This window comes from Saccopteryx bilineata, chromosome 4 (assembly GCF_036850765.1).
Source record: "Saccopteryx bilineata isolate mSacBil1 chromosome 4, mSacBil1_pri_phased_curated, whole genome shotgun sequence".
NCBI lineage: Eukaryota > Metazoa > Chordata > Mammalia > Chiroptera > Emballonuridae > Saccopteryx > Saccopteryx bilineata.
In genome coordinates, this window is record NC_089493.1 from 8,917,829 (window position 1) to 8,943,568 (window position 25,740).

The 25,740-nt window shown below is 44.4% G+C and overlaps 1 protein-coding gene across 1 annotated transcript in view; it reads left to right on the top strand.

Moving 5' to 3' along the window:
• The window catches only part of ATG2B (autophagy related 2B), a 68,400-nt gene that overhangs the window by 34,416 nt on the left and 8,244 nt on the right, over positions 1-25,740 (top strand). Inside the window, exons 20-37 of the mRNA XM_066277789.1 lie at positions 110-282; positions 717-867; positions 2,204-2,403; positions 2,566-2,646; positions 4,257-4,363; positions 4,523-4,615; positions 5,193-5,263; positions 5,852-5,928; positions 6,163-6,333; positions 8,012-8,153; positions 9,804-10,006; positions 10,968-11,194; positions 12,858-12,966; positions 13,699-13,893; positions 15,003-15,104; positions 22,112-22,190; positions 22,483-22,690; positions 25,634-25,703. Coding sequence (XP_066133886.1) covers positions 110-282; positions 717-867; positions 2,204-2,403; positions 2,566-2,646; positions 4,257-4,363; positions 4,523-4,615; positions 5,193-5,263; positions 5,852-5,928; positions 6,163-6,333; positions 8,012-8,153; positions 9,804-10,006; positions 10,968-11,194; positions 12,858-12,966; positions 13,699-13,893; positions 15,003-15,104; positions 22,112-22,190; positions 22,483-22,690; positions 25,634-25,703 — 2,459 coding nt within the window. The remainder of the gene's footprint in view (positions 1-109; positions 283-716; positions 868-2,203; positions 2,404-2,565; positions 2,647-4,256; positions 4,364-4,522; positions 4,616-5,192; positions 5,264-5,851; positions 5,929-6,162; positions 6,334-8,011; positions 8,154-9,803; positions 10,007-10,967; positions 11,195-12,857; positions 12,967-13,698; positions 13,894-15,002; positions 15,105-22,111; positions 22,191-22,482; positions 22,691-25,633; positions 25,704-25,740) is intronic.

Sequence of the window (25,740 nt, forward strand, 5' to 3'; positions counted from 1 at the left end):
TATAAAAGTAAACAGATTGTAAAATAAATAATCATGTGATAATGATTGTGTTGTTATTTTTTTTAATAAGCTGTCAGAACCATGTAATTGTGACATTTATTTCTCATAGAGGAGGAGAGTGGATCTGAGGAGGAGACTTTGCAGTATTTTTCTACTCTTGATCCCAACTATCGTTCCCGTAGGAAAAAAAAACTCGACTCTCAGAACAAGAACTCGCAGAGTTTTCTCTCAGTCCTTCTGAATATCAACCATGGAGTAATGGCAGTGTTTACAGATGTCAAGGTAAGGATTTACGAATCCCAAAGAGTTTCTTCCCGTGCCCCATCTTATTTTAAACCCACCATGATTACCACACCCAGTGACTGAGGGAGTTTGAAGTTGCTCTGGTGGCTGAAGGTCAGTTTCCTGAGACGCCACGGCGACAGCAACTTTGGTGGTCTACCTTCTGTTGCAGATCAGAAGACACATTATATACACCTTCTTTTGGAAAATGTGCTGGCTCCGCTCCTGAGACGATAACTAGTAGTTTGTCCATTGTAAAGGAGGATGGAGCACGGATTGGTTCGACAGAAGAGGCCTGATTTAATTGTTCAGTTTTTAACACCACCATGTTGGGTGGGTCATGAGTCAGACCACTTGGCTACAACATGAGAGACTCTGTCCCAGGGTTTCTACATTTAAGTAATGACATCTATGTTTTCTGATCTTTCTGTTAGCAAGATAATGGAGAGCTGTTGGAAAACAAGCATGGTGAATTCTGGTTAGAGTTCAATGGTGGTTCGTTATTTTGCGTGACAAAATATGAAGGTTTTGATGACAAGCACTACATCTGCCTTCATTCCAGTGCCTTCAGTCTGTACCACAAAGGTAGGACAGCTGTTAGATATGTGTGCTTAGTTCACTTCTGCTTAGACTTGTCTGAATTTTGTTTAATAAAGAAAATCTACTGAGAACAGAACTCTGATATTAGAAATAATTTGCTGTGGGATGTTCTGATTCCACTGGCAAAATGATACTATGACTTGACTGTTCTTTGTTTGCAGTATGATATAATTCACGTCTCATGTACAGTTCATCCAGTTAAAGTATACATTCAGTAGTTTTTAGTATGTCCCAGAGTTGCATAACTACTATCATCATCAACTTTAGAACATTTGCGTCACCCCCAGAAGAAACTCTGTACCCTGTAGGTAGAACCTCCCAAAGCTCTCCCAGCCCCTCAGCCCTAAGCAACTACTAATCCACTTCCTGTCTCTAAGGATGTAGTATTCCTGGTGTTTCCCGTGAATCAAATTACACAGTATGTGACCTTTTGCGTCTGGCATGTTTTCAAGGTTTATCAAAGTATATGAGTATTTCATTCCTTTTTATTGCCAATACTATTCTACTTTATGGGTATACCATACAATATCTATTGATCATTTGATGGGGTTTTACAGTCTTTATTCTCAAGCAGTATTTCCTTTCGGTAACAGATACAGAATTTGCCATTCTTTGTGCACATTTCCCGTGTTACCTTGTGAATAGACACGAGATACTTGCACATTCTTAATGTTTACCAGATTTCGCTATGTAAATTTAAGTATCCTAGCATTGTCAATCTTAATTCTTTTTAAGTTGGGTACTGCAATCATACCAAGAGAGGGATGACTTCTTTTTATTTATTTATTTATTTATTTATTATTATTATTTTTTTTTTGTATTTTTCTGAAGCTGGAAACGGGGAGAGACAGTCAGACAGACTCCCGCATGCGCCCGACCGGGATCCACCCGGCACGCCCACCAGGGGCGTCGCTCTGCCGCGACCAGAGCCACTCTAGCGCCTGGGGCAGAGGCCAAGGAGCCATCCCCAGCGCCCGGGCCATCTTTGCTCCAATGGAGCCTCGGTTGCGGGAGGGGAAGAGAGAGACAGAGAGGAAGGAGTGGGGGAGGGGTGGAGAAGCAGGTGGGCGCTTCTCCTATGTGCCCTGGCCGGGAATCGAACCCGGGTCCCCCGCACGCCAGGCCGACGCTCTACCGCTGAGCCAACCGGCCAGGGCCAAGAGGGATGGCTTCTTAATGCCAAGTTGGTTCTTGCCCATTTTGCCTACAGAATCATGTTGTATTCAGTGGAAGTACGTGGTTTTTTTTTTTCACTTATAGAAGTCTGTGAACTAATGTCAAGTAATCATTTTGTTATATTTTCACCTCAATGTGCTTGTAGGCATAGTGGATGGAGTGGTTCTTCCTACAGAAATACGACTGCCCAGTTCAACCCGCCCACACTGGTTGGAACCTACTATTTATTCCTCTGAAGAAAATGGCCTCAGCAGAGCTTCCTCCGATGGTGTTGGAGGAGACACTTTGAATATGCTCTCTGTTGCAGTTAAAATATTGTCTGATAAATCAGAATCCAATACAAAGGTATTTTAAACTTTTGTACTATTAAATACTTGCTATTGATTTGATTACTAGCTAAAATGATTGCATGAGAGGCAACGCCTTTATTTTGTTAGGACAGCTGCAGGTTTTGAGTTGGAGGGATGCGCGGGTGACAGGTGTGGTCCTTTGTGTTGCTCTGTGCAGGACTTTCTCATCGCCGTGGGGCTGAAGGGAGCCACCCTGCAGCACCGAGTGCTCCCGTCTGGGCTCAGCTGGCACGAGCAGGTAAGAGAGCTGCGTGTGCGTCATGGTCTCTTGTGTTTATATTGACATACACATGCTGAAAGTCCACTAGTTACATATGTTCAGCTCAGTAAATTATCATGAAGTAAACGCTCCTTACAACCACCTTTTAGATTAGGAAATAGAACATTGTTAGCACTGCAGCATGTGATTGATTTTTTTACCTTAAAGTTCGGTCCCAACCATCCTGTAGACATAGTTACCCTTTACGTGATTAAAGGGAAGGGGGTCTGTGTCCCAGGACCTGCGGGTGCCTGGCATAGTGGAGTGGTCAGTGGTGTGCCGACTTGCCCTGATAGCCATCTGTTCTTTAAGTGCCAGGTCAGAATTATTCTCTGGGCCATTAACGTGGTTTGAGGCATTTATAAGAATTTCTGTAATTCATTTCCAGTTTAATAACTGTATCTGGTTAATGAAATACTGTTGATTATTTTTCAGAGGAAACTTTGGGTGTGAAGTTAACTCTTCTTTATGGGAGGATGAAAATAGCCTGCTGATTCCTGTTTGTTTTCTCAGCAAGGGGAACATTTTCTGTGCCGGGAAGATAGCAAATTATTTTAAACTTGAATGTTCCCAGAAGGCTTTGTTCATAAAAGCATTTAGGAAACAGGAGCTATTCTGTCTGTAAAAACATGAGGAGATATTCTTTAGCATATCAGTATCTACATCTGTCTCTTTGTGCCTGTAAAGCAGGGCCGGAGAAGTGGTTAGAGTGAACGCGGGGCTGGCTCTCAGGGGGAGATGCAGCCTGTGCTTGGTGTCTGCTCAGATTAGAGATATGTGAGGACAGACGTTGGGGAGAGGGACTGGTTTTCAGACCGAGCTCTAAGTATAAACGAAAGGTAAAGAACTTCTCCTAACAATGGATTATTTAAAAAATTATTTAAAACCAGATGGATAGTTTTAAGCAATCTTTAGGAAAAAACAATTTTTTTTTCAAGAATGGTTCCAAGGAAAGTATGTTATACATACTTTGTTAGGTTCATAAACTAGGACTTCTCTAAGGTCTCTGTAGCCTTGCAGTTGTTGGGTGAACCTTTTATTTCACATTCTAGTCTTGTAAATACTTTTTTTTTTTTGTATTTTTCCGAAGCTGGAAACGGGTAGGCAGACAGACTCCTGCATGCGCCTGACCGGATTCCACCTGGCACGCCCACCAGGGGGCGATGCTCTGTCGCGACCAGAGCCACTCTAGCTCCTGGGGCAGAGGCCAAGGAGACATCCCTAGCGCCCGGGCCATCTTTGCTCCAATGGAGCCTTGGCTGCGGGAGGGGAAGAGAGAGACAGAGAGGAAGGAGAGGGGGAGGGGTGGAGAAGCAGATGGGCGCTTCTCCTGTGTGCCCTGGCCGGGAATCGAACCCGGGACTTCTGCACGCCAGGCTGACGCTCTACCACTGAGCCAACCGGCCAGGGCCGTAAATACTTTTTGAAATAAATTTCTTCAAAATTATTATTTCCTTTTAGAGTTATTGTCTTCCCATACATGGTTGTTTTTTGTGTAAGATATTTTGTTTTACATTGGTATTAATAACATCATATCACAACTTTTTTTTCTTCTAAAGCAGGGCATTTTATATGTTTTGTGATTATAGATTTTATACTTCTTAAATATTGCTGATGAACCTGTTCTGGGGTATAACCCTCCAACTTCATTTACAACATTTCACGTTCATCTCTGGAGCTGTGCACTGGATTATAGGTGAGTGCACAGATAACACAAAATACAGTTTTACTGTTAAGTATGCATTAAGTCTTGGAAAAATACATGATTCGTTAGTGTTAAGGTTCCGAATGCTCTTTAAAAGGAGTTTCTGTTGTTGCAGCATTCTGACGCTCTGATGTTTCTTCTTGGTGTTAGGCCTCTTTACCTGCCAATTCGATCGCTTCTTACAGTTGAAACATTCAGTGTTTCAAGTAGTGTCGCCTTGGACAAGTCATCGTCTACCCTCAGGTACCTGTGCGAACCCCACTGTTGCTCCTGCAGCTGCTCAGGAATCAGACCGACGGCTTCATCAGGACCGTTGGGTCGAATTTTCAGTCTTTTGTTAAAGTCAGCGTTCTTTGACTACCAGCCATGTCCTTTTGTCCCAGTTTCCAGTTTCTCTTTCTCATGTGATTCGTCCCGTCTGTTCCATTCATGACTGCTTTTTATTTTTAGGGAGGAATCAATTCTTGAGATTGAGAGTTTACATTTTTAAAATAAATACATAAACTTCCATAATATCTGGTACACTTTAGTTTTAATATTTAAACCTTATGAATTTGAACATCAATTAAAAAAATAACTGCTGACAATTTAGAATTAATTTAAGCAGCTGCCTTCGTCTTATTCTTTATATAGTTTAAATATTCCGGTAGTCCTAAGTGCCGAGTTTTAAAAAAATGTTACATGATATAAGTTAGAAAGCTGCACGTGACTTTGATAACATTATCTCAGAAACAATGATACAACTAGCTAAGTATATAGTGATCAAGTGGCATTTATTCGAGGCTAGATTTCCAGAGGTTGATTTTCTCTTCTTCCTCAGAATTATCCTGGATGAAGCTGCTTTGCATCTGTCTGACAAGTGTAATACTGTCACTATAAATCTGAATAGAGGTAAGAGTTAAAGACCAAAATCTGGACTAGATGAATGCTTTTTTATTTATTTGTGTGTGTGAGAGAATATTTTAAAGCATTTAGCCCTGGAATAATGCCAATGAACCAGGATTTTATTAAATATCAGTTTGAAGTTGTAATATCCTATAGTGCAGTGGTCGTCAAATTCATTAGCCAACAGAGCCAAATATCAACAGCACGATGTTTGAAATTTCTTTTGAGAGCCAAATTTTTTAAACTTAAACTATGTAGGTAGGTACATTCCTTATTGAGGTAGTGCCCACACTTGGTATTTTGTGGAAGAGCCACACTCAAGGGGCCAAAGAGCAGCATGTGGCTTGTGAGCTGCAGTTTGCTAACCAGGACTTTAGTGCATCAAATTATATATACTCTATTTAACGTAAGGCAAACTTTGTTTCTAACTAAAATAATTTGTAGGATTTTTTAGGATGAAATTGTATTTCTGTTGCATTATAAATATTTGAAGCATAAGCTGTCATGAAGTGTAGAGGTGCTAGTTTTGTTAGGGGTTGGACAGCAGTTTTTGAAAGCTATACTCAAACATTTTATTAATTTTTATAATTTTAGATTATGTCCGTGTGATGGATATGGGGCTTTTGGAATTAACCATAACTGCAGTGAAGTCTGATTCTGATGGAGAGCAAGTAAGTTATTAAAATAAATGGAAATGTTTAGTTGTCATTTTATTTTTTATAGGAGAAACTAAAAAAATATTGGCTTTTATTGTAAAATTATTTTTCCACTTACCTAAGTTTGGTCAAAAATAGATAAAATATTTAAAAATTAAGATTGAGTTGTTATAAATACACACCTCCTGTGACAAAACAGTCCTATTTTATTGAACTTTCTGTCCTCCTCTTCTCCTGTGTCGTGTCCAGACAGACTCGCGCTTTGAGTTGCACTGCTCCAGCGACACCGTCCACATCAGGACGTGCTCAGACTCCTGTGCCGCGCTGATGAACCTCATCCAGTACATTGCCAGCTATGGGGACCTGCACACCGCTCACAAGGTGGACACGAAGCCGGGAGCCCCGCAGAGGAAGACCACGGTACAATCGGGGGCCCAATCAGTGCGCCCGCTGCCCCGGCCCCATCCCCGCCGCACACGTGACATGCTGACATCAGCGAGGTCTTCAGGAGCGTCAGGAGGTAGAAGAGAAGCTGCAGAGTCCTCTGTTCCTACTGCAGAGGAACTGCGTCTGGAGAGGGGATGCCAGGGCCCTCCGGGAAAGCCATGCCGCTGTGTGCGAGTCTGTTTCAGGGCATTCATCTTCTCAGCCGACACGATAGTCTTAGACTTGTTATTTAATGTTCCGAGGGAAGAAGGAGCACATGTATCATGTGAGAGCTTGCTATTTACTAGTTGTGTGTAAACATGGTGTGAGAAAATAGAGGGCAGGTGTTAGTTTATGTAATACTAGCATCCGTGTTATTACCTCTGACTCGATCCAGTCTTCAGTGCACTTTCCCATAGGTGAGCTTTAACACAGCGCCCTACGGAGGTTAGAGACGATGATCTGTTTCACAGATAATAAGCCGAGACTCGGAGAATTTGGTGTTTTGCCGTAGTCAGCAGAAATAGCAGCAAAGCCCAGTGTGATTCCTGGTTTGGTGTTTTCTTATGCCCCCCAGTGCCACCTCGCTGCCCTCTCTCATGTCCAGATCAAACAGTGTCCAGTCTGTTTAGCATTGTTTAAGTGTTTCAGTGTGGGTTCATTCTTCTTCACACCTCCGCTGTGGACAGAAGTTTCAGTGCCCTTCAGTTGCGGAATCTCTAAGGGCCTGACGGCCTGGCCTCGTTCCGCTCGGGGCGATCTTGCCCTTGTCTGTGTTACACTTCTGCTGTTGGTCTCTTGCCGCTCCTCTGTTCTACCTGATAACACGCTGGTTCATGACATTCCTTCTCGACTGCGTTCTCTCTTTTTGGAAACAGTCTCCAGTTTATTACAAGTTATTATAAATCATCCCTTTCAAATTGGATGTTTCCATTTTAGAGTCATGCTCACATTTAACAAGCATGGCCTGGATTCAGTGAACCACAGGTCACTAACCAACCTGGTGAAGCATCAGGGCTGGGACTGAGCCCCAGGAAGCGTCCCTGGGTCGGCTTCCTTCCTGAGCATGTCCCCCTTTTCCCTCCCCCCCCCCCCCCCCCCCCGTCCTGAAGTTGTTCTTTCCAGGGACAGGCTGTGAGCTGCAGTGACTGTCTCAGAGCATCAAAGGCCCGTTGCGGCAGGCTTGACAGACTGCGGAGCGAGAGCCCGCTCCCCAGCTGGATGGCACTTTGTCACCTTTCCCTCTTCCGCTGTGTTGTCTCTTCAAGACCCAAGTCTCCTGTGCTGGTTTTGAGGCAGTGACACATCACCCTATTGCCAGTAGTTGTTGGGGTGATGATACCAAAAACTGAAGATAAAAACGTAACAGCTCCTGAGCATAGTAGAGAAAGTGAATGTTTTTCTGTGTGTGCTGTTGTGTAAAGTGTTGTGTATTTCTGGGAGAAAGTAATGTTAAATGGTTTGTATTTTAGAGCAATTTAAGTAGTTTATTCTTTTATTGAATTTATTGGGGTGACATTGGTTAATAAAATTATATAGGTTTCTATACTACATCGTCTGTACGTTGTACTGTGTTCACCACCCCCAGTCAGGCCTCCTCCTGTCACCATTTCTCCCCGTATCCTCTTTCCCCACCCCCACCAGTTATTTTTAATTAGCTTTCTGACTGTAGGTGGATTCTGGTGTTCGGTCCCCCTCACGAGGTCCAGTGCTCCCCGAAGCAGATCAGCAGATTTTACGTGATTTGATGAGCGATGCTATGGAGGAGATTGACGTGCACCGAGCCACTTCCTCTGTGAAACCGCAGTCTAACGGTAGGACAGACCTGCCTTTTCTCTGGGCGCATGTCGCAGTCGAGGCTTACGTTACTGTGTTCTTATAAACTCGTCAGTCAGTAACTTATTAAAGAAAAAGCCAGTCTGAATGTAGGTGGTTATCAGTCAGCTTACTGAGTGTCTGGTAGATAAATATGTAACACTTGCCAGGGTATTGTGGGGGATGCTTTGTTGAAGACAAAGCTGTGTTTTCTGGTAGCTTATAGGTTAGCAAGACAAATGGCACTGAACAGACTGAGAACAATGCAGAAGCAATAAGACAGGAAACGCGCAGAATGTGTTGTGTGCTCTGACTACTGTTCGAAAGGATCGAATCTGTGCCTTAGATGTTAGGAAAGTACAGTGAGCTGGCTTTTAAAAGGCGAGCAGACGTAGGTGCGGAGGAGAGAGAAGGGGAGTCTGGGCAAGGTCACTCACCTGAAAGGCACAGAGAAAGGCACGTGGGAGGCCTCGTTACCGGCTGGCATGGGCTCGTGCTGTAACAGAAGTTCCCTTAGTGAAAACAGTTGGACAGTAAAGTTGGATAGGCGGGGGAAGTGGATGGGAAACATCCAAATATTTTCAAGCACGTATTGAGTATTTTTTGCTAATTCAATAAATTTAGCTATTTTTATATGTTGTGTACTCTTAATTCTTAAAAATTATTTTATGGTCTTCTAAGACTTTAGCATGAAATGTTCATGCTAACTTAGAGTTAATTAGAACTGAGGAAGCAGATGTGAATTCTCAGCCCCCATGCACCATATCTCTTTGTAAAATTAGGAGCTCACTGACTTGTGTGGGAAAGGGTAGTTAATGATTATTTACTGAGCGGATTCATATACAAGATGCTGCACTGGGCACTGGGCACCTTAAGGATGTACAGATTCAGGGTGCTGCCATAGAAGAATTTGAAATCTAGTCTGTACCTCTTGAGGCAAATGTCATTTTATTCATCTCGGGTGTTCTCAGCCTATTATGAGGTTGGTTTGACTGACTGATTAGAGAAAGGCTTGGTGAATCTAATATGAAATAAAATATATAAAAATTGTACATTTACAAAGAGATTTTGGATTTTGGTGCAAATGAACTCTTTTGTGAACTTCATATCAAGACGACTAACTAAGAACAGGTGTCCCGTGTGGGTGTCCAGCACCCCACGCAGTTGTCTGTCTGTGGCTTGGAGTCCCTTGGAGTCCTGCTCAGACGCTGTGTCCACCCCTCCCTAAGCAGAGGTTTTCTGTAGGTTTAGGTGAGGCGCTGCTGGGACAGCCGGTTCCCCTGCATGTACAGTGTTGTCCAAGAGGTTTCTTCAGAGCTCTGAGCCCAGGGCAGAACTGTCATGCTGAAGTCCTGGCTGACACCACACTCCAGTCAGCTGCTGCCGGATCCCTGAGCTTCTAATAACAAGGAGCTAAGAGGAGACTGTGACCTGATGAGACCATCACTCACTCTTTTCTTAGAGAACTCAGACTCACTTTTAGTCTTTTTATTAGTAGTCAGAGCATGATCGTAATAAAAAAAAAAAGAGATTTTGCAGGTGAAAGCACTCAACATAATGTGTCTCTGACACATGGTTAAAATGCTTACTGAGGTTTTGGTTGATGTTTCAGAATGTCCGGAGACTGAACGCTGTCATCTTTTACGTAGGCATTCTGGATGAGAAAGCTCACATTCAGGAGCCGTGCTGTTCGGACCTCTTCCTGTTCCCTGATGAGAGTGGGAATGTGTCCCAAGAGTCCGGTCCCACCTGTGCCTCATTCACCCCCCACTTGATCAGTGACGCAATGACAGGGGTGCCCACTGAGAATGATGACTTTTGCATTCTTTTTGCACCAAGAGCAACCATTCAGGTAATAAACTGATAACATAGTGGAGACCTTTAGAGAGCATTCCAGACTGAATTGACCAAAGGCCTAAAAAGAGTCTTTAGATTTTAACTCTTTATATCAATAGTTGAGAATTACTTTGTTTTGTAATGTACTCTTAATGTTTGTAATGTTTGTTACACTTTACTGTTTCTACGACACATCTCTCAAAGACTTAGAGAAGAATGCTCTCTATTTGCAAAACTGCCTTCACAGATAACTGACCTGCAGATGTTGTGTGTAGTAAGGGAACTCTTCAGGGCGGGCGGGCTCGTGGCAGAAAGACTGCTGCAGGGTTGGTCGTCCAGGACCGGGGGGAAGAAGATGTGGTTTGTGGGAAGGCTGATGGTGGTTGATATGTGTAATTTCTATGGTAGAGTCATGCTCACATTTAAAACACACGTTTTTATGCATTTAATGACTAACCAAAATGGTAAAGTGTTGGTGCTAGAGTAGAACCCCATTCAAAATGAATCACCATTTAGTGTATATATGCTTTAAACTGCCCAGTAGTAACTTAGTAGGTGAGTGTATTTATTTGACTAATTTCTGAGAAATTAAGAGAATAAAAGCAGTCACATTCATTATAAACTCATTATTAGGAACATGGTAATTTGGTCAGGATGTTGAAGTCTGTTAAATTTGGAATGCAGTAATTAAGGAACTATATACGTGCACATGCATATACACATAGCCACACACTCACACACTCACACACTCACACACTCGTGCGTGCATGCTCTCTCTCTCTCTCTCTCTCCATAGTCCACTCTGGTTAGTTATGTAGAATGTCTTATGTGATTATTAATGTCAGTTTGTAGTCTCCCATTTTATATATTAAAATTACTAGAAAGAATGCACAATCAAGAAATCCCTGAGACATGCAGCATAATCAGTGGTTTTTACTGAGATGAGACAGTATGTGTTCCCTGTTTCTCTCTTTTAGGAGAAGGAGGAAGAACCAGTTGTAAAAATAATGGTCGACGATGCAATTGTGATAAGAGAGAATTACTTCAGTCTGCCCATGAAGAAGACAGACACGAGCAGAGCCCCGCTGCACTTCCCCGCACCTGTGGTGCGGTACGTCGTGAAAGAGGTCTCTCTGGTTTGGCATCTTTATGGAGGAAAGGACTTTGGAACGGCCCCTCCTACTTCTCCTGCCAAGAGCTGCATGTAAGTTCAATTAACTTCTATTAATACTTAAGTTTATTTGCCAGGTCAATATAGTCTTTTTGTAGAAAAATACATAGTATTTATTGTTTTGTGAATAGTTAATAGGTAGTGTTAAAATCTATAATTTAAGTGTTACTCTTTAAATGTTAGTGTTAAAAGAGTTTTCCGTTTTGGAAACTTTTGCGGTGTTTGTATTTTTACTAAAATGTGGTAACTTAAGTGATTTCCATTCAACAAAATTTTTTGGGTACCTAGCATTTTTCAGAGCTGTGTTAGAGAGAGGTGCATTGACCAAAAATGACTATGACCAGGGCCCTGTCCTGGTTCGAAAGGGAGAGATAGCGCGTGAGCCAAGGAGGGCAGTGCCGTGTGTGCATGCCATGTGTGTGCATGCTGTGTGTGTGTCAGGAGGCCGGGAACACACTGCCCCGAACCTCAGCACTAGCTGGGAACCAGGCGGAGTCAGCGCTCCTGAAGTGCTTGTTAGTGTGTTACTCGCGAGATCGCTGAGAGCTCCAGAGCGGACAGGGCGCGGGGCAGACATGCCACAGAGCAGCGGACGGGGCGCGGGGCAGATGTGCCACAGAGCGAACTGGGTGCGGGGCAGATGTGCCACAGAGCGGACAGGGCGCGGGGCAGACGCGCCACAGAGCGAACTGGGTGCGGGGCAGACGCGCCACAGAGCGGACGGGGCGCGGGGCAGACGCGCCACAGAGCGAACTGGGTGCGGGGCAGACGCGCCACAGAGCGGACGGGGCGCGGGGCAGACGCGCCACAGAGCGGACGGGGCGCTGGGCAGACGCGCCACAGAGCGGACGGGGCGCGGGGCAGACGCGCCACAGAGCGGACGGGGCGCGGGGCAGACGCGCCACAGAGCGGACGGGGCGCTGGGCAGACGCGCCACAGAGCGGACGGGGCGCTGGGCAGACGCGCCACAGAGCGGACGGGGCGCGGGTCAGATGTGCCACAGAGCGAACTGGGTGCGGGGCAGATGTGCCACAGAGCGGACGGGGCGCGGGGCAGACGTGCCACAGAGCAGCGGACGGGGCGCGGGGCAGACGTGCCACAGAGCGGACGGGGCGCGGGGCAGACGTGCCACAGAGCAGCAGACGGGGCGCGGGGCAGACGTGCCACAGAGCGGACGGGGCGCGGGGCAGATGTGCCACAGAGTGGACTGGGTGCGGGAGGGCAGATGTTCTCCCCGGGGGGAGGAGCTGGGAAGCCTGCAGGAGGCAGGCGTTTGGCACAACGGTGTAGTGTCTTTTTCTATTTAAAAGTAATTTTTTCAGCACTTGTGAGTTTTCTGTAATTCTTTTCAGTATTTGGTGGGATTTCTAGGACTGGTACTTGGAATGTCAGGGGTTTGTGAAGTAACGGGACTTAAAGGCGGTGTCATTTCTAAGTCTGTCCTGTGGCGTGGCCACTAACGCCACAGTTAGTCTGTTCTGCTCAGCAGGCAGACGGTGGCCGTGGTGGCAGAGTGCTCATGTTCTCAGTGTCTCTGCAGCGTAGTGCTGTGGTTTCACTGATAGTCACACAGTTTGTGGAAATGTCCTGACAGCTCTGTAATCTTACTCTCTTTTCATCTTGTTACTTTTCCTGTTGTTATTCATTGCCTTTCTCTGAATATGCCTTCAACACAAGTTTTGTTTTCTTATTACAGTAGTCCCCACAGTTCACCTTCTCACACACCCACAAGGCATGGACACAGCACAGTATGTGGGGGGAAAGGAAGAAACCCTGACTTTCTCATGGAAATACAGTTAAGCAAGGTAAGGGAGCGTCTTGAAAGGAAAATTCCACTGAAGGAGGAGTGTTAGTGAGGGTTCGTTAGTGCCCTTGTCTGTGTGCAAGCATCAGACTCCCAGGTTGCTGGGCCCCAGAATTTCTGATTTGGTAGATCTGAGGTGGGGCCCAGAGTGTGCATTTTTAATGAGTTCTTGGGGATTCTGACTCTGATTTTCCTGGAACCACGCCTGGGGAACCGCTGCCTGGAGTGTCTGCATAGCACAAGTGTCAGGCCCTTGGCGAACATCTAGGGACCAGTGGGGCCAGTCCCTCAGTGACATTATATGCATTGAATTCTGTCAGCTTGTCTGGAATTGTGCTGAGTGTCATATATTAGGGTGCTTCCTGTGGAACATAGTGATGCCAATTCCACGTATTTAATTGTATCCTTGTCCACTTTGGAACGTAAACCCTGCTTTCATTGATTCACCTTCAAGCAGTTGCATAAGTGTGCAAGGTGATAGTTTCATGTCTTATTCCTATCGAGGGTTTTGCTCGTAAAGGATAGGGATTTTACCAGGGCCAGATAGGAAAAGTCAGTCAAGCTTGTCCTGTGTGGTCGCGTGTGCACAGATTAATAACTAAGTGAACAAAGAAAGTGGAATTGAAAGCTGAGCGTTCAGGAAACATGATGAGTGACATTTTGCATTGCAAAGAGACAGTCCAGGTTAAATAAAATGTCACGATGGCTCCGTGTTCCTCCTCTGTCTGTGAAGGTGAAGTTCCAGCATGAGGTGTACCCCCCATGCCAGCCCGAGAGCAGCCCCCGCCTCCCGGAGCACCCGGTCTCCCGGCAGGTGTTCATCGTGCAGGACCTGGAGATCCGAGACCGCCTGGCCGCGTCGCAGATGAACAAGTTCTTGTACCTGTACTGCAGCAAGGAAATGCCTCGGAAAGCACATTCCAACATGGTGAGATTTAAGATTCTCTTTCCTGTTACATAAGTGACAGAGAAGTGTTTTCAGTCTATCCAACTGCGGAAGATTTAGATTGGAGGAAATCACTGGATGTTTTTTCTCGTTTTGATATGAAAATCCTTTCTAAATATGCTGCTTAAAGTTTTACGCTTTAAAAATTATTTGGCTTATGACTTTTAGGGTCCATGAATTAAAATTGTCAATGTAATGATCCCTGAGGCAAGTCAGAAGCCCATAGTGCCCTGCACAGAGTGGTTAGTATTGCTGGGAGTGTTCAGACTTTTAGTACGCTAAGATTTAGTGGTATAGAAGTGATCCACGAAAGACATCCCGAAGGAAACGTCCCAGAGGCTGTGCCTGGGGCTCGGGTCTGCGGGCAGCCTCCCAGGCCCAGCGGCCCCTCTGCAGCGGCCCCCCTGCGCTGCGTGGCCGGCACTGTGTGTGCATTTTTCCTGCCAAGGAGGATCTGTCTTGCTCATCAGATTCTTGGGGGGGGGGGGTGACCCACAATGTTTGATGCAGATTTTTAAGGAAAGAGAGTAAATGAATCCCCTTTTTGTCCTAGTATAGTAGATAAAAAGGTAATTTTTTTCTTTCCTTTTTGATTTTCTTTTTAAAAATGAGAACAGCCCTGGCCGGTTGGCTCAGCGGTAGAGCGTCGGCCTAGCATGCGGAGGACCCGGGTTCGATTCCCGGCCAGGGCACACAGGAGAAGCGCCCATTTGCTTCTCCACCCCTCTGCCGCGCCTTCCTCTCTGTCTCTCTCTTCCCCTCCCGCAGCCAAGGCTCCATTGGAGCAAAGATGGCCCGGGCGCTGGGGATGGCTCTGTGGCCTCTGCCTCAGGCGCTGGAGTGGCTCTGGTCGCAATATGGCGACGCCCAGGATGGGCAGAGCATCGCCCCCTGGTGGGCAGAGCTTCGCCCCATGGTGGGCGTGCCGGGTGGATCCCGCCGGTCGGGCGCATGCGGGAGTCTGTCTGACTGTCTTTCCCTGTTTCCAGCTTCAGAAAAATGCAAAAAAAAAAAATAATAAATAATAAAAATGAGAACAAAGTCATAGTATCATTGAGGAAAACATGTTTTTCTCTTTTTTTATCATGTAGCTGACCATTAAAGCCCTGCACGTGCGCCCAGAGTCCGGCAGGTCGCCGCAGGAGTGCTGCTTGAGGGTGTCCCTGATGCCACTTCGCCTCAATATCGACCAGGTCTGTGCCGGGAGCGCAGTGCACAGAACTATAGTGCAGTACACCTCCCACGTTCAGGATGAGAGCCTTATTCAGTAGCTTTACGTGCTTATTTAGCTTTCATGAAAGTTGCATAATTAACACAGACTTCGGCTGGTAAAGAACAGGGCTAAGTTGTTCAGCTGTGGGAATCTGAGCTGCTGATGAGTGAATGTCCTTAGATGTGGTCTCCAGCCTCCCAGCCAGTGCACGATGTAGCACTGAGCCTGCTTCTCCCTCTGGTCTCACCCGCAGACGTCTGGCAGCCGCGCAGGTCCTTTCAGTCTCACAGGAACCCGACACCTGGTTGAGGTAGAAAGGGGCTGTGTCTTAATCACAGCACCTGGAATACAATTCCTCTGCCCGGGGTAAAATGACAAATTAGTAAATTGGCACCTAAACAGTGACAAGCAACAGAGCATTACGGAAAGACAAAGAAATCCACTTTCCCGTATTCTCATAAGCATCCATCCCATCAAGTTATTTTCAGTTTTGCTTTGAGCCAGATTGCTGTTGAAAGCCTAGTTTGTGCCTCTTCTGCACTTCATGCAAGGCCTATGAAAACACGAAGCTCTGTGGAGGTGCAGGGCAGTGGTGGGGGCGTCAGTTTGGGGTCAGGCCTGGGCTTAAATCTCAGTTCTCTATTACTAGTTGGTGGCTTTGGGTATGTTACTTTATTTTTTCAAGCCTCAGGTTCTTCATTGATGAAGTGTGAAGAAATAGTAATACATGTAGCATTTTTTTCTAAAAAAGAAGAGTAAAGGAGACTAGTGTATGTAAAAATGTTTAGCATGATGCCTGGCACAGAATGTTAAAGATCGAAAATGTTAAGAACTGAAGCATATAACAACTGAAGAAAATAAACGGGGCTTTAAAAATAATATGCTTCTGAAATAATAAAACCCTCCTGTGATATCTTGTATTGGTGAGGGTTCAGGTTTGGAAGTAGAGCATGTCTGAGGCGGTAGCATTATTCACTTAATATCGACTGAATAATAGTGATTTGTTACTTAAATAAGTAACAGATCAGGAAAAAGTATAAATATTTATATTGTAAACAAAATATACACTTTTTTCAGAGAAAATGTATTGTGAAGGAGAGAAGTTTAGCACAACTTTACATTCATATTTGTAGCTCCTGAGCTGGGTCCGACTTACCAAGGAGTACTCTAGATCAGTGGGCCCCAACCCCTGGGCTGCGGACCGGTACCGGTCCACAGAGAAAGAATAAATAACTTACATTATTTCCGTTTTATTTATATTTAAGTCTGAACGATGTTTTATTTTTTAAAAATGACCAGATTCCTTCTGTTACATCCGTCTAAGACTCATTCTTGACGCTTGTCTCGGTCACGTGAAACATTTATCCATCCCACCCTAAAGGCCAGTCCCTGAAAATATTTTCTGACATTAAACTGGTCCGTGGCCCAAAAAACGTTGGGGACCATTGCTCTAAATTTATGTGTTCTCATTATGAGAAGAATATCTTGTGATACCCATATTCTGATTTAATTTAGCCATACAGTGGCCTAGTAGGAATATGATGAAGTATTCATGGGAATTTTCATTTGTGGGAAATCACACGTGAGCAAAGAATTTTAGCAAGGCATGTCTTCATAAGACTTAGCAAGCCCAATTTTCTTTAATAGACTTTTTTCTGTAATATTGAGCTTAATTTCTTCTTTAAAACTATAAAGCATTATGATTTTAATGTGGGGGAATATTAATCTTAGAGAAAACGGTCAGGGGAATAAATGTTATGACTCAACCGAGGAGTGGGAAATAATTTCCCCAGATATGAACCCTGGGAAACAAAGCCGTGCTACGAATATGGAAGCCTCGATGAGGTAAATCACTGATGAAACAGCGCCCTTCGGGTTCGCCTCTTCTGAGATTGACAGGCCGTATTTTGAGATAGCAAATGGTCTGAATGGAAAACCAAATATTTGTGTTCTTCATTTTTTCTTTTGACGTCAAGTCAGTTGATGAATGATAATGCTTTGAGTAATTTTTTTTTACCAAACATCTCTCTCCTTATTTATCTTCACTGGCTCATAGACAGTAAATATGAAAGCAGCACAGTGTTTTCTCATGTTTCTAAAAAGCTGCATTGCTGTTGAAGTTCAGTGGGATTGCTTCCAAAGCTCAGCGTGCCGGTAGGGTAGGCAGATGGAGTGATCGCCCTCTAGGGGTACGTAGATGATGAAGGCCATAGAACGAGGCAGTTTGAGATCCAAAACACAAAGGGGCCGGATTTCCTGACTCTCCTAGTCTTGCGTTTATTTTAGTACCATGCGCCTGGAAATCTGCAGGGCAGATATGCTCATTAGGTCCGGATCGTTGGCTGAATGCCAGCCTCCTCCCCGTTCTGTACTAGGCTGCTTGGATACAAAGATGAGTAAACATCTTATCTTCGGGTCCCTGTGTAGTGTGAGGAGACCAGCCTATGACTTAACACCTGTGGGGAGTTAACACAAGTGACGAAGCTAGGCTTAGGATGAGATGCCCCACAAGGAGAGGGCTCCCTAGCTAGGCTAGGGGTTTGGAAGAGTGAGGGGTGATCAGGAAAGGCTTTCTGGAGGAGGTGACACTTGAGTAGGTCTTCAGGAATGCAGTGGAGTGAACCATGCTAAGAGTTTTGTAAAAGTGTGATGGGCTGACTCGGGTTATGAGATGAGGTGCAAGGCCATTCCCGGGGGGCTGTGTGCCCGGCTGAGGTTGTAAGTGGTGACTGTGTAGCAGGACCAGTTTGTGTTGGGGCTTTTTCAGTATCTCTGCTCAGTGACCTGAGTATGACATTAGAAGTAATTCTTTTAGCCATTTGTCATATTGCACTGTTAATGTTAGATATCATAGGATCTTAAAACTAGAAATAACTATTTTATAGTCCAAATTCAGCATAAAGAATAAGCTAAATTTTTAGGCCTGACCTGTGGTGGCGCAGTGGATAAAGTGTCAACCTGGAAACGCTGAGGTTGCCGGTTCAAAACCCTGGACTTGCCTGGTCAAGGCACATATGGGAGTTGATGCTTCCTGCTCCTCCCCCTTCTCTCTCTCTCTCTCTCTCTCTCTCTCTCTCTCTCTTCTCTATAATGAATAAATAAAATCTTAACAAAAAATAGTTGACCTTTAAAAGCCCTGGCTGGTTGGCTCAGTGGTAGAGCGTCGGCCTGGCGTGCAGGACTCCCGGGTTCGATTCCCGGCCAGGGCACACAGGAGAAGTGCCCATCTGCTTCTCCACCTCTCCCCCTCTCCTTCCTCTCTGTCTCTCTCTTCCCCTCCTGTAGCCAAGGCTCCACTGGAGCAAAGTTTGCCCAGGTGCTGAGGATGGCTCTATGGCCTCTGCCTCAGGCGCTAGAATGGCTCTGGTTGTAACAGAGCAACGCCCCAGATGGGCAGAGCATCACCCTGGGGTGGGCATTAGATCCCGGTCAGGTGCATGCGGGAGTCTGTCTGACTGCCTCCCCATTTCCAGCTTCGGAAAAATACAAAAAAAGAAAAAAAAAAGAATAAGCTAAATTTTTAAGTTTAAAAATTGATTGTATTGAAGTATAATTTGCACAGAATAAAATGCACTGAGTTTAGGTGTACAGTAGAGCTTGACAGATATATACACTTGAGTAGTTACAAGACCAATTGAAATATAGACCATTTTCTGTACCCTGCAGAATCCCCCCCATGTCTGTTTGTACTCCGTCTCCACCACTCCAAACAACCACTGCTCCCATCTCTGCCACCATAGATTAGGCTATACCATTCTGCCACTTCATGGTAGTGGAGTTGTATCTGGCCTCCTCCCCTCAACATTGTGTCCGTCTGTGTGCTGGCGTGTATAGGCAGTCTGTCCATTTTCATTGCTCAGTAGTAGTTCAGTTCATCAGGTGGGTATGCCACAGTTTGTTTGTTTACTTATTGACTTACATTTAGGTGGTTTTCTTGTTTTGGACTTTTATAAATAAAGCTGTTGGAAATTTGTGTATAAGTCTTTTTATGGACACATGCTTTCATTTTCATTGAGTATTACAAACAATTTCTGGGTGTCAGGATAGATGTGTGTTTAACTTTCATAAACAGAAGCCAACCAGTTTCCAGAGTGGTCACACCGTTGTACGTTCCCACCGAGGACCATGAGCACTGCAGGGACAAAACTTGGTGTCACTGCCTGACCAGGCGGTGGCGCAGTGGATAGAGCGTCGGACTGGGATGCAGAAGTACCCAGGTTCGAGACTCCCAGGTCGCGCGCGGGCTCATCTGGCTTGAGCAAAGAGCTCGCCAGCTTGGACCCAAGGTCGCTGGCTCCAGCAGGGGGTTACTCGGTCTGCTGAAGGCCCACGGTCAAGGCACATGTGAGAAAAGCAATCAATGAACAACTAAGAAGTCGCAATGCGCAACGAGAAACTGATGATTGATGCTTCTCATCTCTCTCTGTTCCTGTCTGTCTGTCCCTGTCTATCTCTGCCTCTGTAAAAAAAAAAAACAACAAAAAAAAAACTTGGTGTCACTGTCTTTTTACTTTGGCTGTCGCACTTGCTGTTCCTGTGGTTTGAGTCAGGGTTTCCCTGATGACTGATGGCGCTGACTGCCTTTCCACACGCTCATGTGCTGCTTGTTTATCTTCTGTAAAATGTCTCTGTGTTGCTCGTTTCAAAATTAGGTTGTTTGTCTTATGAATTGTAAAGAGTTTAGCATAAATACCCAAATAAAAATTCTGAGGATATGATGAAAAGCCGAGGATTAGTATCCCTTTGTCTGTTGTTTTGTGCATTTATAGTAAAAATGGGTAAACCACTGTCTCTAGTCTTCCTTTTTATAAAGAGCACATTTCTACCTGGAATTTTCTCTGTGTTTTTTGAAGGCAGTCATAAAAAACATAGCATTAAAATATCACCATCTAGTGGCTAAAGAATAGCATTTTATATACGATTAACTTTGTTGACATCTAATATTTGGGATATATACGCATACATATACAGTAATATAAGGTCTACCGGAAAGTTCTGTCCGTTTTTGGAATAAAACAAAATACAAATTTTTCTTACTGTCAATAAACTTTATTAAATAATATAATTGCCATTATTATTAATGATTTCTTGCCAGTGTGAGGGCAATTTGTATATCCCATTTTTGAAAAATGTTTTATCTTTTGATGTGAAAAATTGAACCAGTGCTTGTTTGATATCTTCTTCATTTTTGAATTTTTTGCCCTTCAAAAAATTTTGTAAGGACTAAAACAAGTGATAGTTGGAGGGTGCTAAGTCTGGGGAATATGGTGGATGCGACAGACATACTTCTGTAGCATTTCTTCTTTGTTGAAATTCGTAAAAATTACAGTGGCGTAAATGAACTTTATCAGTAGCCATGGGTACACTATCGCTTCACACATAAGACTAACGTGAATCAACTTTGTTTTAGTTAATTTGCTACGTCAGTATGTATACATTAAGTGATAAAAATAGGCACACATGCACCAAATAAACGTGCTTACATGTCGAAACTTGTTGTGATAGAAACGGACAGAACTTTCCGGTAGACTTTATACATAATGTGTAGGCAATATAAAGCCTATATATATAGATAGATGTGTAAAGGATACTATAATGAACAGTTCATGAGCCCACTGCCCGCCTGCAGAACCAGAGTGTTTCTGGAGTGCTGAAACTACCTGCTTGTTCTTCAGTCCTGTTGGCCGTGCCACCCAGGAAAGTGCCCTCTGACCTTCATTATTTGTACTTCTGATACACGGGAGCAGTAGTAGGTCAGGTTCGTTGGAATTGCCAGTCAGACTTTTGCCATGCTACCAAATATTGTGACCCTGTAATTTCCCTTTACATTGCATTTTGGTACAATATTAATGTTTTATACTAATTTAGAATTTTTAAATGGAGGGGAAGGATGAAGAACAGGCTCAGGCATTTAAATTTTCATTTTCCTGACACTGGGTGTGTCAGTTTGAGTGAGGGGCCAAGCGAAGCCCCTGATGATGGGCAGGTACTGTTTGCATATACAGCATCAAGATAGAGCCATACATTGGGGTTTGTAATTTTTATAATTTCAGAAGAGACCAAACAGAATGGGCGATTTTATTTATTTTTAATTTGAATATCATCCTCAATGAAGAAAATGTATTAAGGCAATGTAACCTAGTGGTGAAAGCAGAAATTAGACAGAACTTCTAAGGCGCATGTAACTGCAGGACGTGCCCGCTCTGGTGGTCTTGGCGGCGGCGTTACCACCGCAGCGCAGAGTGAGCGCCGATACCTGCATTGTTACCACCGCCGCGCAGAGTGAGCGCCGATACCTGCATTGTTACCACCGCAGCGCAGAGTGAGCGCCGATACCTGCCGGTGCGAGTGAGAAGGCTGCGTGGCTAAGAAAACGAACATGCACTTTGATTTAGAAGTAGCTATGTAATTTTAACCTCTCTGTGTCCTGGTTTTCTCATCTGTAAGTTAGTTTTCTCATTGAGTTGTGAGAACTAACAGGGAAGCGTGTGTGAGAGGGTGAGAGAATGAGAGTGGAACAATGCCCAACATATGGTAAGGACTCAGTACATCATGGCTGGATATGAATAACTAGTTGAAATATGGGATTTTTTTTTACAATGACAGAGAGAGAGGGATAGGTAGGGACAGACAGGAACGGAGAGAGATGGGAAGCATCAATCATCAGTTTTTCGTTGTGACACCTTAGTTGTTCATTGATTGCTTTCTCATATGTGCCTTGACCGTGGGGCTACAGCAGACCAAGTAACCCCTTGCTTGAGCCAGCGACCTTGGGTCCAAGCTGGTGAGCTTTGCTCAAACCAGATGAGCCCGCGCTCAGACTGGTGACCTTGGGGTCTCAAACCTGGGTCCTCTGCATCCCAGTCTGATGCTCTATCCACTGTGCCACCACCCGGTCAGGCGAAATATGGTACTTTGTTTCACAGATTTAGAAATAGATGTACCTTTTCCCCTCCTTCTACTTATAGTTACATCTCTTAATTTTAGGATGCCTTGTTCTTCCTGAAGGATTTCTTCACAAGTCTTTCTGCAGAAGTAGAGCTTCTAGTGGCTCCAGACCCAGAAGGTACTAAATGTGTTCGGAAAGTCTATGACAAGTCCTTGGGTTGATTATGTTATGTGTCCTTTTTGAGAATGTACTTGTATAGTCTTCATTTTCATTAGATAATTGTATTCTGTTATGCAAATGTAGTTTATGTAAAAGTACTTTAAAAGGTGAAAATCAATTTTCTCTATAGCAGTAAATCGTGTTTATTAAATAAAATGTAGCAAAAGATGTTAAATGTAGGTTGATTTCTATGGTGTTGCTCTAAAAAGCATCCCTAATTAATTTGTCTGCCGTGGACGTTACCTTTCAGTTAAAAAGTCTCCGGGAGCCGATGTCACCTGTAGTGTGCCAAGGCGTTTAAGTACCTCAAAGGAGCCAAGTCTAGTCCTCTCTTTCCCTGGGCCAAAGCAACGTCCACAAAATGCTAGTGCCAACCCAGCCAAGGCGGTGAACGGGCAGCCGGGGCAGGACTTCTCGGCCGAAGAAGCATCGTTCAGTGACCAGCCTGTGTTTTTTAGGTAAATTGTTTAATTTTGATAACAAATGAAGTTCTTTTAGAGTTTTGAAGATATTCCCTTAGCGTGTAGGGGGAGCTGAAGTCACATTAGCTTCCCTTTGCACTGCCAAGTAGTCGGCTGGTGTGTGCATTTCTGTGTGGTCCCCAGCCCCGCCTCTCCTGCACACGGAGTCACCCTGCCTGAGGGGGCATCGCTCTGTTGGTTCTGTAGCAGGAGTTCCTGTTTCCTCTTAGCTTCTTCCTGTTTCCTTCTCCTGCCTCTCTTCCCGGTCTCCGTATGGCTTTGCCTCCTGAAACACGGAGGCACCCTTTTCCTCTTTCCCTTGACCCACCGCAACTTCGACCTCCCTCCCTTTCTCCTGATGGGATTACGTGTCTGGTCTTCTCTGTCTGCCCGCCCCTCATGTGCACCTTTCCTGTGCTGCTGTGCTCGCTGCCTGACCGCTCGGCCAGCTGCCGACACCGGAGGGTGTCCCTCCTTCTCTTGAGATCCCTTGATTTCCCCTATCTATCCTCCCTCCTTCCCTTCCCTTCCCTTCCCTTCCCTTCCCTTCCCTTCCCTTCCCTTCCCTTCCCTTCCCTTCCCTTCCCTTCCCTTCCCTTCCCTTCCTTCTTTTCCCTTCCCTCCCTTTTCCCTTCCCTTCCCTTCCCTTTTCCCTTCCCTTTTCCTTTTCCTTTTCCTTTTCCTTTTCCTTTTCTTTTTTATTAAGTTAGAGGCAGGGAGGCAGAGAGACAGACTCCTGTATGCCCCTAATCAGGATCTGCCCGACAGGCTCCCTACCAGGAGATGCTCTGCCTGTCTGGGCTGCTGCTCCATTGCTCAGCAACTGAGTTATTTCAGCACCTGAGGCGAGGCCATGAAGCCATCCCCAGTGTCCAGGGCCAACTTTGCTCGAATCATTCGAGCCATGGCTGCAGGAGGAGAAGGGGGAGGGGAGTGGAGAAGCAGATGGGCGCTTCTCCTGTGTGCTCTGACTGGGAATCAAACCCGGGACCTCCACATGCTGGGCAACACTCTATCACTGAGCCAACTGGCCAGGGCCATCTTCTTTCTTTCCCAACCCTTGATGTTAGAGATGGCACCTAGGCTCTGTTGGAAGGAGAGAGGTTGACAAACAAACCCACCTGTGCTGTAAGGGACAGTTAGTTACCTTCCCTGGTTTTCCATACTCTTCTCCCTTTGGCATCAGTGGTCCCTAAATTCGTCTTTCCCTCTAAGTTCTGAGGTTAGATTTTGGCCCAAAATAAGCAGCATAACTATTTTTAACTGTTTCTTATGTTTTGAATATCTTGTGTACTGATGAAAGATTTAGAAAACCCCAGAAACAGAACGCGAGGGTTAGAACAGCCCTGGGAGAGATGGTCTCGGGGCCCGAGCCTTTCCGCCACAGGAGAGGATCTCTGGTTTTCCCACGGCGATCTTTTCCTTTTAAAGCTTTTTCTACCAAAAATTTGTGTATTTTAACTAATAATTTGAATTTTCATTTTATATTAATCACGGATAAACTACGTGCTAGGTTCTTGTAAATACTGGAAAATCGATATAGAAGAACTTGTTAAAATTCTGGCATGAAAGCAAAGAAATTTAACACTTTTCAGCTTGTAGAGCCTTACTTACTTACCTAGATAAATGTTTATTTTTTTCATTAGACTGTTTAAAATAGCTCCCCGATTTCTGTTTCTACTCTGAGAAGCTCCTGGAGGGTCCAGGACCCTGGGATGGTCATCAGTATGTAGTCCATACTACTCATTATAGAAATGAGGAAGCCAGCACCCAGAGAGGAGGGTTCACTTGCTTAAGACCACACAGTTAGTGGCTGAGTCAGGACTAGATCACAGGTCTTAATTCCAAATTAGTGCATTCTCCAAGTGATGGCCTAATACATTCTCCCCAACATTTAGTCACCTGTATTTGTTGAATGGTTACTATATGTATTGCCACATTTTATTCTAGGCACAGTGAACAAAGTAGAGAAAAATCACTATTTAACAGAACTTAAAAATAATTAAACATATCCATAATTCGTCCTGCTGTGTGCCATGGAGAGAAAAAGAGCAAGGGAGGAAGAGGCAGGTGGGAGGGCCGTTGTTCAGGGAGCCAAGTGGAGAGGGGTATTCAGAAGATGAGAGAGGACCGAGAGTCCAGGCTTCTTGTAGTGACTGGTGTGCACACAGCACGCTCATTTAATGAAATGTGGTGTGACGTGGTCTGCGTGTGTGGCTTAGGATATAGCCACCAGTATTAATTCTGTAGACAAAACATGGTCAAGTTCCAGTTGACAGTTCAGCCACTGCAAGCCTGCTTCTTTTGTTTGATGTGTGCACTCAGTGGGTGACTTCATTCTCATAGAAGTCCCAGTATTCATGCTTCGGTTCCCTGTTTAGCAGCATTCATCTAGGAATGAATGCGCAGTAAAGTTCACCAGTGAGGGTGGCACATAAAAACTTACTGACCACGATTATTAGGCCCAGAGAGACCTAGCGATTTGCCCATGATTGCAGCCTATGTTACTGAGAAAACTGGGAGTCATGTCCAGTTTTTCTGGCTCTTTCTGCTTCACAAAGGAGCTAAAAATCAGTAAATACCTTACTGTTTTTCTCTTTACTTTTTGGTAATGACTATATTATTTGGTGTAATTTATTAATTTGTTCTTCATATGAGTTGAGGATATCTGCCAGAATAAATTTTTTTTAAGATGAACATTACTTAGTAAACTAGGAAAATTTTTTGTGAGAAATTTTAAGTAATAAAATAAATACAATTTATAAGATGATTACCATTGGTTTAATTGTTATATTACCCTAAAATCTAAAGCTAAAGACATTCTTTTTTATTTATTTTGTGGTTTTGTTTTTATTCTGCAATTGAACAAATTAATTTATATCTAATTTCAAATGTCAATAATTTGAATATAAATAACTCCTCTCCTTTCTTTATTTGCAGAGAATTTAGATTCACATCAGAAGTTCCTATTCGACTTGATTATCATGGCAAACACGTATCAATGGATCAGGTTTGGAAACTTTGTATAAATAGACTCTACAAAGTTA